This window comes from Clinocottus analis, unplaced genomic scaffold, assembly GCF_023055335.1.
Source record: "Clinocottus analis isolate CAN_PGR_092001 unplaced genomic scaffold, fCliAna1.0.p SCAF_10, whole genome shotgun sequence".
NCBI classification, from domain to species: Eukaryota; Metazoa; Chordata; class Actinopteri; order Perciformes; family Cottidae; genus Clinocottus; species Clinocottus analis.
Genome location: NW_027175821.1, coordinates 9,788,621 through 9,801,636, shown reverse-complemented (window position 1 = coordinate 9,801,636; position 13,016 = coordinate 9,788,621). Strand labels below are relative to the sequence as shown.

At 42.9% G+C, this 13,016-nt stretch overlaps 1 protein-coding gene across 6 annotated transcripts in view; it reads right to left on the bottom strand.

The window, feature by feature from the left end:
* The window catches only part of LOC137791793 (protocadherin alpha-C2-like), a 148,438-nt gene that overhangs the window by 74,030 nt on the left and 61,392 nt on the right, over positions 1 to 13,016 (bottom strand). Inside the window, exon 1 of one of the 6 annotated variants that reach the window (XM_068586994.1) lies at positions 6,587 to 9,238. The exons of 3 other annotated variants lie outside the window; for them this stretch is intronic. In XM_068586994.1, the coding sequence (XP_068443095.1) occupies positions 6,587 to 8,962 (2,376 nt within the window). In that variant the 5' untranslated portion in view covers positions 8,963 to 9,238. Of the gene's footprint in view, positions 1 to 60; positions 2,592 to 3,430; positions 5,962 to 6,586; positions 9,239 to 13,016 lie in introns of those variants that run through there. 2 more of the 6 variants (XM_068586977.1, XM_068586986.1) reach the window with 2 other exon arrangements.

The following is a 13,016-nucleotide window of genomic DNA, read 5'->3' as shown; positions in this document are numbered from 1 at the left end:
ATGATCTCTCTGCTAAAAAAAAAGTGCAATGGAAAGTTCTAAATGTATGTAATATCTTACCTTGTCTTTGGTGGGTAAAGTCTGTGTTCTTGTATAAGTATCTCCTCCGTTTATACTGATCAGCTCACCATCTACAGGAGGAAACTGTGCGGGGAAAACCACTACGTCACTCTTCAGCGTGTCTGAGCTGAAACACACGTCATACTGCTGAGTAGACTTGGAGTAAGACCAGCTCCCGTCAGGGTGGGTGGTGATCATTGGGGCGCTGTACCTGCTGAAGCTGCCGTCTGTCCTGTGGCATTTGACAGCTATTAAACTGATGAGGCTCAGCAGAAAGATCACCGACACCGACACGATGCCGATCAGCAGATACAGGTTTAAGTCAGAGAAGCTGTCCTCCTTTGTGGGCACATGTCTGAACTGAGTCTGGATGTCAGCTGTGCTTTCAACTACCACCACGTCAATAGACACAGTAGCTGACAGGGAGGGCTCTCCGTTATCAGAAACCAGCACCACCAAGGGGTGAGCTTTCAGGTCATTGTCACTCATCCTCCTCTTAGTCCTGATCTCTCCGGTGCTGGTTCCGATCCGGAAGAGGTTGTTTCCTTTGGGCTCAGAGAGGTGATAGGAAAGCAGCGCATTGTATCCAGAGTCTGCGTCTACAGCCCTGATCTTTGCCACAAAGTATCCCGCTTCAGCAGAATAGGGGATGCTCTCACTGTTCACGGAGCCGTGCTCAGAATAGGGCGCGAGGATCGTGGGACTGTTGTCGTTCTCATCCAGGACTAAAACGTTCACAGTCACGTTGCTGCTGAGCGGAGGAACACCAGAGTCTGTGGCCTGGACTTTAAACTGGAAGCTTTTTAACTCCTCGTAGTTAAACGACTGCAGGCTGACTATGTCTCCAGTCTCTGAGTTGATGTTCACTATTGTTGAGAGAGGCAACGAGTTACTGTTAGTTTTTAAGAAAGAATAGCTCACCTGACCATTCTGACTGATATCGGCGTCAATAGCAGTCACTGTTTTAATAACTGCACCTACTGGACTGTTCTCTTTAACATATATATTAATCATTGACTCTGAGAAGCGAGGCGGGTTGTCATTGACGTCAGAAACATGAACTGTCACGATGCTGGTGCTGGAGAGAGGTGGAGTCCCTTCATCATTTGCTACGATGACGACATTGTACTCGGCCACAGTCTCTCTGTCAAGCGGACCACCAACTACTAACGAGTAATAGTTTTTATAATTTGTGTCCAATTTAAAGGGGCTTTCGTTTAGTATGAAAGCTTTGACTGCACCGTTTTGTCCTCCATCCCGGTCCAGCACAGAGACAAGCGCTATAGCAGTACCTACTTCTGCGTCCTCCTTAACTGCGTTTAGTAGTGACGTCACAGTGATTTCAGGAGCGTTGTCATTTAGGTCCACCACCTCTACCAGCACCTTACAGTGAGCAGACATCGGAGGTTGGCCTTTGTCACTGGCCTCTGCATGAATCTCAAACGCGGGATGTTCCTCATAGTCGATCTTACCTTTGATTACAATTGCACCCGTTTTCGAGTCTATTTCAAATAAATGTAAAATGTGATCCTGTCCTTTATTTCTTAATGAATATTCTATTTCTGCATTTAATCCCTCATCTGCGTCTGTTGCATTAAGAATGATCACAGTAGACCCTGTTGGCAAGTTCTCAAACATTTTAACTTTGTATAAAGATTTACTAAAAACAGGATGGTTATCGTTATTATCCAAAACGGTGATAATGATTTGTGAGGTTCCCGATCGGCTTGGATTCCCTCCATCCAGCGCAGTTAGTGTGAGTTTTATTACCGAGCCCTGCTCTCGGTCTAAGGGTTTATTCAGTTTTAACTCTGCAGACACGCCGTCTCCCCCTTTGTGAATTTCTAGAGAAAAATAATCATTACTGCTAAGCTTGTATGTATTCACGCCGTTCTTTCCAACATCCAAGTCTGATGCCTCTATTAATCCAAATTTCACTCCAGGTAACGTATTCTCTGCTATGTTAATTGACTGCAATTGCTCAGAGAAAACGGGCGCATTGTCATTTGTATCAGTTATTGTTATCTCTAACCGGTAAAGCTTCAGAGGGTCATTGATCACGGCCTCGACATTGACTGTACATGTTGTCGCCTTCGCACAAAGCTCTTCTCGGTCTATTCTTTCATTGACATAAAGAACACCAGTTTTCACATTCACATCAAAATATTTCTTCTTTGAACCAGCAACAATCTGGAACATACGAGACTCTAAATCCTGCACGTTGAGATTTAGATCCTTAGCGATATTTCCAACAGAAGTCCCGGGGTTTACCTCCTCTGATACGGAATACGAGAGCTGTCCAGAAGCCGCTTCCCAGCAATAATTCAGCAGCACAGCCACAAGAGATATCCGAAAACAGTTTGTTTTGGTAGAGAGATGCATAATTAAATCAACCGAAAAAGGCAAAAATCCAAAATGAACCAATCCCGTCAAAAAATCATCATGAAAGTATGAATACACATTCCAGTTTCTTGCATTTTTACCAGGCGGCTGGGAAATGCTTTTCACCCTTTTCTCTCTCGCCCTGCGTCTCTTTGTAACAAAGCCCAGCGGAACGTCATCCTCCTGTTTCTGGGAGGAGTCATAAGCCTCCTGAAATACCGTTCAGATGTCATGGTCTACAGTGGCCCTATGTGGCGATGTATTTTAACTACATGCAACCTTTTTAAAATGCAATGACTAACTAACTGTTTAAACGGTGCTCGTTCATCAAAGCAAATACAGTTGCAACTATGCCAAATGATAATAATTATACATCTCGACATATTCTTATTTTCCTATCGTCTTTTTCTAGCCTTTTATCAGTTTATCCATTCACATATAATTTGGAGCAAATCATTACAACACTGAAGATATATGATAACTGAAGATGTTGATTACAATGCAAAATTACAACATTTAGATACATTATTTTCTAATGGGGACAAAAGTAAAGGCAATTAAAGTAAGGGAATCAAGCTATTGTAATATCTCCCTGCATATTAGGACTTTGAATAAATACGAATCATTTCATGAAATCAAAATATATGTGGCAGGAAATTACATTTATCTTTATACATTATACATACATTTTGCAATCCACTCTCAAGGCCCCACTATTAACCACAGTGTGGTTACTTCAGAACCCAGTACAGCAACACGCACTTTCTGTGTACGTGTGAACGTATTATTCAATTAAATACTGGCGGCACTGGTTCATAGAACACTGAACATTGGAACACAAATTGAAAGCTAATTATGTGTCAAATACATTGTGGGTATTTTTCACAAAGTCGTTTCATGTCACAACGAAGACAAACCGAACATGGAAGGGGCATGTTTTCAGCCTCAGCGCTCAGTAATACATTATTGCAAATAGCCTTTTTCTTACCTTGTCTTTATTAGGTAACGTCTGAGTTCTGGTATAAGTATCTCCTCCGTTAATACTGATCAGTTCACCGTCTACAGCAGGAAACTGTGCGGGGAAAACCACTACGTCACTCTTCAGCGTGTCTGAGCTGAAACACACGTCATACTGCTGAGTAGACTTGGAGTAAGACCAGCTCCCGTCAGGGTGGGTGGTGATCATTGGGGCGCTGTACCTGCTGAAGCTGCCGTCTGTCCTGTGGCATTTGACAGCTATTAAACTGATGAGGCTCAGCAGAAAGATCACCGACACCGACACGATGGCGATCAGCAGATACAGGTTTAAGTCAGAGAAGCTGTCCTCCTTTGTGGGCACATGTCTGAACTGAGTCTGGATGTCAGCTGTGCTTTCAACCACCACCACGTCGATAGACACAGTAGCTGACAGGGAGGGCTCTCCGTTATCAGAAACCAGCACCACCAAGGGGTGAGCTTTCAGGTCATTGTCACTCATCCTCCTCTTAGTCCTGATCTCTCCGGTGCTGGTTCCGATCCGGAAGAGGTTGTTTCCTTTGGGCTCAGAGAGGTGATAGGAAAGCAGCGCGTTGTATCCAGAGTCTGCGTCTACAGCCCTGATCTTTGCCACAAAGTATCCCGCTTCAGCAGAATAGGGGATGCTCTCACTGTTCACGGAGCCGTGCTCAGAATAGGGCGCGAGGATCGTGGGACTGTTGTCGTTCTCATCCAGGACTAAAACGTTCACAGTCACGTTGCTGCTGAGCGGAGGAACACCAGAGTCTGTGGCCTGGACTTTAAACTGGAAGCTTTTTAACTCCTCGTAGTTAAACGACTGCAGGCTGACTATGTCTCCAGTCTCTGAGTTGATGTTCACCATTGTTGAGAGAGGCAACGAGTTACTGTTGGTTTTTAAGAAAGAATAGCTCACCTGACCATTCTGACTGATATCGGCGTCAATAGCAGTCACCGTTTTAATAACTGCACCGACTGGACTGTTCTCTTTAACATATATATTAACCATTGACTCTGAGAAGCGAGGCGGGTTGTCATTGACGTCAGAAACATGAACTGTCACGATGCTGGTGCTGGAGAGAGGTGGAGTCCCTTCATCATTTGCTACGATGACGACATTGTACTCGGCCACAGTCTCTCTGTCAAGCGGACCACCAACTACTAACGAATAATAATTTTTATAATTTGTGTCCAATTTAAAGGGGCTTTCGTTTAGTATGAAAGCTTTGACTGCACCGTTTTGTCCTCCATCCCGGTCCAGCACAGAGACAAGCGCTATAGCAGTACCTACTTCTGCGTCCTCCTTAACTGCGTTTAGTAGTGACGTCATCGTGATCTCAGGGGCGTTGTCGTTTAGGTCCACCACCTCTATCAGCACCTTACAGTCGGCAGACATCGGAGGTTGGCCTTTGTCACTGGCCTGTGCATGAATTTCAAACGCGGGATGTTCCTCATAGTCGATCTTACCTTTGATTACAATTGCACCCGTTTTCGAGTCTATTTCAAATAATTGTAAAATGCGATCTTGGCCTTTACTTCTTAATGAATATTCTATTTCTGCATTTAATCCCTCATCTGTGTCTGTTGCATTAAGAATGATCACAGTTTTACCGACTCCTAAATTCTCAAAAACCCGTGTCTTGTATAAAGAACTGCTGAAAACCGGAGTGTTGTCGTTAATGTCTAACACATTGATAATGATTAGAGAGGTGGCTGATTTAGGTGGATTTCCACCGTCCACAGCAGTCACTGTTATTTTCACAGTGCGCTCTTTCTCTCGGTCTAAAGCTTTCTGGAGCACAAGCTGCGCAGACGCACCATCTCCCCCTTTGTGCACCTCCACATAAAAATACTCATTTTGACTTATTTTGTACGTATTAACGCTATTCTTACCAACGTCGAGGTCTGATGCCCCTATAAATCCAAATTTCCCTCCTGGCACAGTACTTTCAGCAATGTTAAGAGACTGCAACTTCTCAGGGAAATATGGTGCATTATCATTTATATCGACTATATTTACCTCTAAACGGTAAAGCTTCAGTGGATTGTTGATCACTGCCTCTACGCTCACAGAGCATTGCGTAGCTTTAGCACAAAGCTCCTCGCGGTCGATTCTTTCGTTGACATAAAGGACACCAGTTTTCAGATTTACATCGAAATATTTTCGTTTCGTTCCGCTCACAATCTGGAACATACGGGGCTCCAAGTCGTGGACATTAAGGTTTAGATCTTTAGCGAGATTCCCCACAGAAGTCCCCGGGTTTACCTCTTCTGATACAGAGTAAGAGAGCTGCCCAGACGCCGCTTCCCAGCAGCAGTCAAAAATAACAACGAGTATATAAATCCCAAAAGGGCTCCGTAGCATCCACGTCGACATATTTTGATCCAACGTGAACAGTGCATGTGTATTCCAATGTCCACAATCCCAGTTAATAGTTCAGGATGAAAGATACACAATCCAGTTTCCTCGCTGTTTCAAGGGCAGCCGAGAAAAAGATGTCCACAGAGTCCATTCTTATGCTGAGTCTCTTTGTAACAAAGCCCAGAGAAATGAAAACCTCTTCTGAATCTGGGAGGAGCCTGAAGCAACACGAACATCTAAATCTGACGGTCTACAATGTCACCCTATGGTCGTTTTATTAACTACATTCACTCCTGAAGCAGATACAACACATGCTATTGTACTGAACGCTCAAGTTAATCTACCGCTACAATAAGTACAAATCAAGTAAAAATCCCTTATGTACTCATTTACAGATTTTTTTATAGCATAAAAGGACAAGTTATTTAGGGAGGCACATTATTTAAATATGCTGAACTCTTCACATATTAATACATATCGATAGTTTTCAGACAGCACTGACTGCAGCACACAGTTTGTTTCTCGCACACAACTCGCTGTGGAGCCTATTTCAGCACCATGGACAGTGAAATACACATACGGCAGTGCTCTCGGGAGAATGAGAGGCGTACTGTATGTTAACTTCAATAATGCGTTAGACCATACGAATACACAAAATAAAACATGTTGAAAAATACAAAGTTATCACAAAGTGATTTTCTAAGTATTAACAAAAAGAACACGGGGATCCACGTCACCCGGAGCTCTGAAGAGGAAAGTATACCACATCCAAATGAAATATTTGCTTACCTTGTCTTTATTAGGTAACGTCTGAGTCCTGGTATAAGTATCTCCTCCGTTAATACTGATCAGTTCACCATCTACAGGAGGAAACTGTGCGGGGAAAACCACTACGTCACTCTTCAGCGTGTCTGAGCTGAAACACACGTCATACTGCTGAGTAGACTTGGAGTAAGACCAGCTCCCGTCAGGGTGGGTGGTGATCATTGGGGCGCTGTACCTGCTGAAGCTGCCGTCTGTCCTGTGGCATTTGACAGCGATTAAACTGATGAGGCTCAGCAGAAAGATCACCGACACCGACACGATGCCGATCAACAGATACAGGTTTAAGTCAGAGAAGCTGTCCTCCTTTGTGGGCACATGTCTGAACTGAGTCTGGATGTCAGCTGTGCTTTCAACCACCACCACGTCAATAGACACAGTAGCTGACAGGGAGGGCTCTCCGTTATCAGAAACCAGCACCACCAAGGGGTGAGCTTTCAGGTCATTGTCACTCATCCTCCTCTTAGTCCTGATCTCTCCGGTGCTGGTTCCGATCCGGAAGAGGTTGTTTCCTTTGGGCTCAGAGAGGTGATAGGAAAGCAGCGCATTGTATCCAGAGTCTGCGTCTACAGCCCTGATCTTTGCCACAAAGTATCCCGCTTCAGCAGAATAGGGGATGCTCTCACTGTTCACGGAGCCGTGCTCAGAATAGGGCGCGAGGATCGTGGGACTGTTGTCGTTCTCATCCAGGACTAAAACGTTCACAGTCACGTTGCTGCTGAGCGGAGGAACACCAGAGTCTGTGGCCTGGACTTTAAACTGGAAGCTTTTTAACTCCTCGTAGTTAAACGACTGCAGGCTGACTATGTCTCCAGTCTCGGAGTTTATATTCACCATTGACGATGATGGGTCACGGTTACTTTGTAAAAACGAATAACTCACATGTCTGTTCTGGTCTTTGTCAGCATCAGTGGCAGTTACTGTTTTAATAATTTCCCCCACTGGGCTGTTCTCCTTCAGGTATACATTAACCAGGTGCTCTGGGAACATAGGTGGATTATCATTTACATCAGCAATGTGTATCGAAAGTACACTCGTGCTGGACAGTGACGGGGTTCCTCTATCAGTGGCCACTATGGTGACATTGTAGTTAGAGACACTCTCTCTGTCCAGTGGTCCGTCAACTAACAAAGAATAATAATTTTTGTAGTTTGTTTCGAGTTTGAATGGGACCCCGTTTTTAATTTGAATGTTCACATCACCGTTCTTCCCACCATCCTTATCGACGACTGACACGAGAGCAACCACGGTGCCTGCATGAGCGTCTTCTTTCACTGTGGTGTGCAGTGACGTCACGGTGATCTCGGGAGCGTTGTCATTTACGTCCACCACTTCTACGAGCACTTTACAATGAGCAGACATCGGAGGCTGCCCTTTATCACTGGCCTCGACACGTATCTCAAAAGCCTTTTTGTCTTCAAAGTCGATATTTCCTTTTACCTTGATGACTCCCGTTTGACTTTCAATTTCAAATATATCAAGCACGTGATCTTGATCTTTGCTCCTCAGTGAATACACAATCTCACTGTTCAGGCCCTCGTCTGCATCGGTGGCGTTCACGGCCATTACTGTTGTACCCAACGGCGTGTTCTCTATGATTTTTGTTTTATACAACGTTTCGCTGAATATTGGAATGTTATCGTTATTGTCTAAAACATTAATAACGAGCTGCGAGGTGCCTGATTTCGGAGGACTCCCTCCATCGAGAGCGGTCAGTGTCATGGTGATCACAGGCTGCTTCTCTCGGTCTAAGGCTTTTTGCAACACTAACTCAGCAGACACACTGTCATCTGCTTTATGCACAGCCAAAGAGAAATGTGCATTCTGGCTTAGTTTGTAAGTGCTGACTCCGTTTCTCCCCACATCTACATCACTTGCTTCAGATAATGCAAATTTCACGCCTGGTAACGTACTCTCTGCTATGTACAGATTTTGCAATTTGGTCGTAAACAACGGGGCATTGTCATTTACGTCTAAAACGTCTACGTCAATACGGTAAAGCTTTAAAGGGTTATTCATGACAGCTTCCACACTTACGGAGCATTTCATTTCCTCCGCGCAAAGCTCCTCTCTGTCTATTCTCTCACTGACGTACAGAACACCCGTCTTTAGATTTACATCGAGGAATGTTTTCTTTGATCCGGTCACAATTTGAAACATACGTGATTCCAAGTCCTGCGAATTTAAGTGTAGGTCCTTTGCGATGTTTCCAATCGGAGTCCCCGGGTTTACCTCCTCTGAGACGGAATAGGAGAGCTGACCAGCCACCGTTTCCCAGTACAATTCCAGTAGAAAGAGCCCAAGATATATCCTCACATATCTCCATGTATGTGGCGAAGACATATTTCTGTCCCATAAAGCATTAGTATGACTTCCAGTCAGGGTATTGCCGCCAGTATGGAAAATATCAACCGAGGTGAGCTTTGAATTTGATTGGAATATTATGTGTTTGTTCCACCGTCCTCCCTCTAACAAAGACTGAAGAAATGCCCCCAATCGTCTGGAAACGGGAGTGGCTTACTTCTTCCAGAGAGTAGCGCTGTCTCTGATGGATCAACAGCGGCGCTACGTGGTGAAATAGACAACATGCAGCCATTCGAGCAGCCATGACGTCAGACCAAACCATATCGATATCATAGCAAGTGCTGCAAAATATCCTAACTCAAATAAAAGCGATACAATTACATTTCAGCACCATGGACAACACATCAGAGAATGGTATGCATAAAGTCTCTCTCCTCTCTCTCTCTCTCTCTCTCTCTCTCTCTCTCTCTCTCTCTCTCTCTCTCTCTCTCTCTCTCTCTCTCTCTGCAGTAAATATTTTGACAGATTCTCCACATTAATACCATATATATATATATATATATATATATATATATATATATATATATATATATATATATATATATATATATATATATATACATATATATATATATATACATATATATATATATATATATATACATATATATATATATATATACATAATATATATATATATATATATATATATATAATATATATAATATACATATATATATAATATTTTGATATATATATGGTATTAATGTGGAGAATCTGTATATATTTATATATATATATATATATATATATATATATATATATATATATATATATATATATATATATATATATATATATATATATATATATATATGGTATTAATGTGGAGAATCTGTCAAAATATTCACTTTTGGTAAAATTATTATGTCGGGCATGGTAAAACTGCAAAAAAAGGATGAAGACTTGCAAATATTAGTTATAGAAATGATTATGAAATCTTACTGCTTCAGCATCACCTTCTCATTCGGTCTTTTTATTTTTTCTTCACCTTGAGGGTATTGCCTGACGTTAATTAGACTCTTTTGTTCTGCTGTATGCAGATCCCTGCTGCGGTGCATTTCGGTGTATTTTGGTGCTTCTTCACATTTCCACATAGACGGTAGTCATGAGCTTATGAACGTTCCCTCATTTGTAATCCCAGGATTAAGCCCTGGGTTCAGAAACTCCTGTCCTATTTCCATTCTGTAGGAAACATGATTTGATTTGAAAATATTAATAACCGGCATGCACTGAGCCGCAGTCATCCGTTAACCCAAAAATGCAATAATCATAATAGCTCACAAAAGATGACCTGTTTACTCAATTTGTACTAATGTATGGCAATGGACAATAGAATGTTCTGTATACACAGACTCTGATTATGTTGCACATTCAGCTTATTTACAAACAAACAAGTGAGCACACAGAGGCCGCGTGGCCCATCGGACCCAGACTGATGATGATGAAATTCAATGATTCATAGTTTATTTGTAGGTCACTGTCTATACTGTGCCAGCCTTACAGGCCTTCAGTCTGGATTATCTTACTCATAAACTCACCATGACACACACGGACCACTGATGTGACAGTTTACTCAGCACTCTAAAGATAATCTGTCTACATTTTTCCAGGGATTCTGCTTCGTGGGTCTGCTGACTGCTGTGAACTTGTTTTCTAGGTCGAATGGGAACAAGCCATGTAAATGTGTGTTCAACCACTTGTGCCTTATATTATCTCTTGGAAGAGAGCGACTGGAAGGAGAACAATTGTATCTACATACAATCTTCAAGTAAACCTGTTCGGCATTGTCCACACACAGAATAAATCAAAGGCTGCAGTACTGCACCCAACCTGAGAGCGTCGGGGCCTGCTTGCCCACTACAGGCCATGTGGAGGAAACACAGATTGTGAATAAAGATAATACAAGATGATGAGAACACATCAACTGTTCTTCCGATGCCAGATACAGCTCCTCTGGGAAGCAGGGAATCAATTAATCCATTAATAGCTCTGTATGCACTAAGACAGAAACTATTAATGATCATTTCAAACACAGAGTTCACAAAGAGATGTGTTGCTTGTAAGTATTACTTATTAGTTTATTTAAAACAACCAAGTGCTCATGGCACAGTAATTCAGTTTTTCTTTATGAACTATTTTTATCCATTGATGCAAGTCACATTTCCTGAGGATATATGTTCACTGAATTTTCTGAATAATTTAAAAGTGAATAAACAGTAGTTAAGAAAATACACAGCATTTAGTCCTTTAACACAGGGAGTTGTGCATAATACATTTAGAGTTTAGATACATGGCCGCCTGTTAACCCGCATCTCTGTCTGTGCCGACCATCTGATACATTTAATAGGAGAAACAGAGGGCAGCATCAAGAGCAGTGTGATCAAAGGGGCAGCGGGTGCAGTAGGGGAAAGGAGGGGCAGGTTGGACAGGAGCAGTGAGCAGCCCTGTTTCAGGCATGTTCATTGCATTATTAAAGAAAAACCACCACACAGTCCCCAATTTAGCTTATGTATCTCCTCCATACTAATAATTGCATGATATTCCTTTACATAGATATCAACTGTGTGTGTGTGTGCGTGTGCATGTGTGTGTGTGTGTGCATGTGTGTGTGTGTGTGTGCGCTTGTGAGTAAGTGTGTGTGTTAGAAGGGCGTGTACTGTGCTGTTCATCTGTGTGTGAGTATGGGGGAAGGGTGCTATCTGAACACGCTCCAAGGCGAGTCCCCCCCCCCTCCCGCCTTTCCTCCTCTCTCCTTCTGCACAGCTCTCTTGTCTCCATAGCAACTCCATCTCAGGCACAGACAAGATGCATGTGTGCACAAATGCACACCCACACCCTCACTAATGCGCATATGGGTTTATTTTTCAAAAGGCATGGGATAGTATAAAGTAATACGCTGCTTAATTCCCTATCCACCTCTAGATTTTTATCTCCTATAGTGTTCACTTTCATATAGTTCTTTTATCTCACTCCGAATCTTATCAGATTGTGACAGAAACGCACACACACAGAAGCGCACACACACACACACACACACACACACACACACACACACACACACACACACACACACACACACCGCTTGTACGCAGACCACACCAGGCCGTCCACAGTTGCTGTTGTGCTGCTCATGCATTGATAATGTAGCACTGCAGCAGCATATTCACGGTGGCAGATTCACTTTTACAGCAGTGCTTGCTTCTCTTTCCACCCCCACAGCCCCACAGCGAGCCTGACCTTTGCATTCAGCCATGCCCAACCCACAGTCTCAGGGCTCTGGGGACACCCCCCCCCCCCCCACTCTTTCAGTGCACACGTTACATCCTGCTTCATGTGACGAGATACTGATGTCATAATGCTGTTTTTGTGTGGAGTCGAGCTCTTCCCAGCACAAGGGGGCAACCTACTCCTTCTGCATGTCTCCTTCTTTACTCAGTCCCAATCCTCCAGTACTGTATAATAGATTTTTTCTTCTGAGATTCACATTTTTGTTTTTTCTTTGCGTGTTGAAATGCTGAACCTAATGTATAGTTTCAATGTCTCTGATGATTCTCTGAGAAACAGCTGTTATACTAAAAACCAACCTCAAGGAGTATAGCAGCCTTTAGTAACAGTGTGACTAGAACCACACCCAACTGCAGCAGTACACCGATGGCTAAGATGCTCTGATAAAGCAGAGGGGATGAATGGAGATAAAGAGGTAACCAGACTGGCATATTCTTATCGGAAGTCTAAAAATAGAAGTGGGCGTACTTGCTGTTCCATGGAACAATGACCCCTCGTTACCTTATGACATTGATATTTAAAACAATGTTTTGTAAAATGTTTCTATTTGCAGGATTAGACTCCAGCTATGCAGACACAAGTAGCACTCAATAGAATACATTTACTAGACTACTAGACTCACACTTGTTTGCACACAAACAGCTACACACAGCTACACAAACTTATCATCCATAACATCATCTATGATGGATAGATAGAAAGAGAGAGAGAGAGAGAGAGAGAGAGAGAGAGAGAGAGAGAGAGA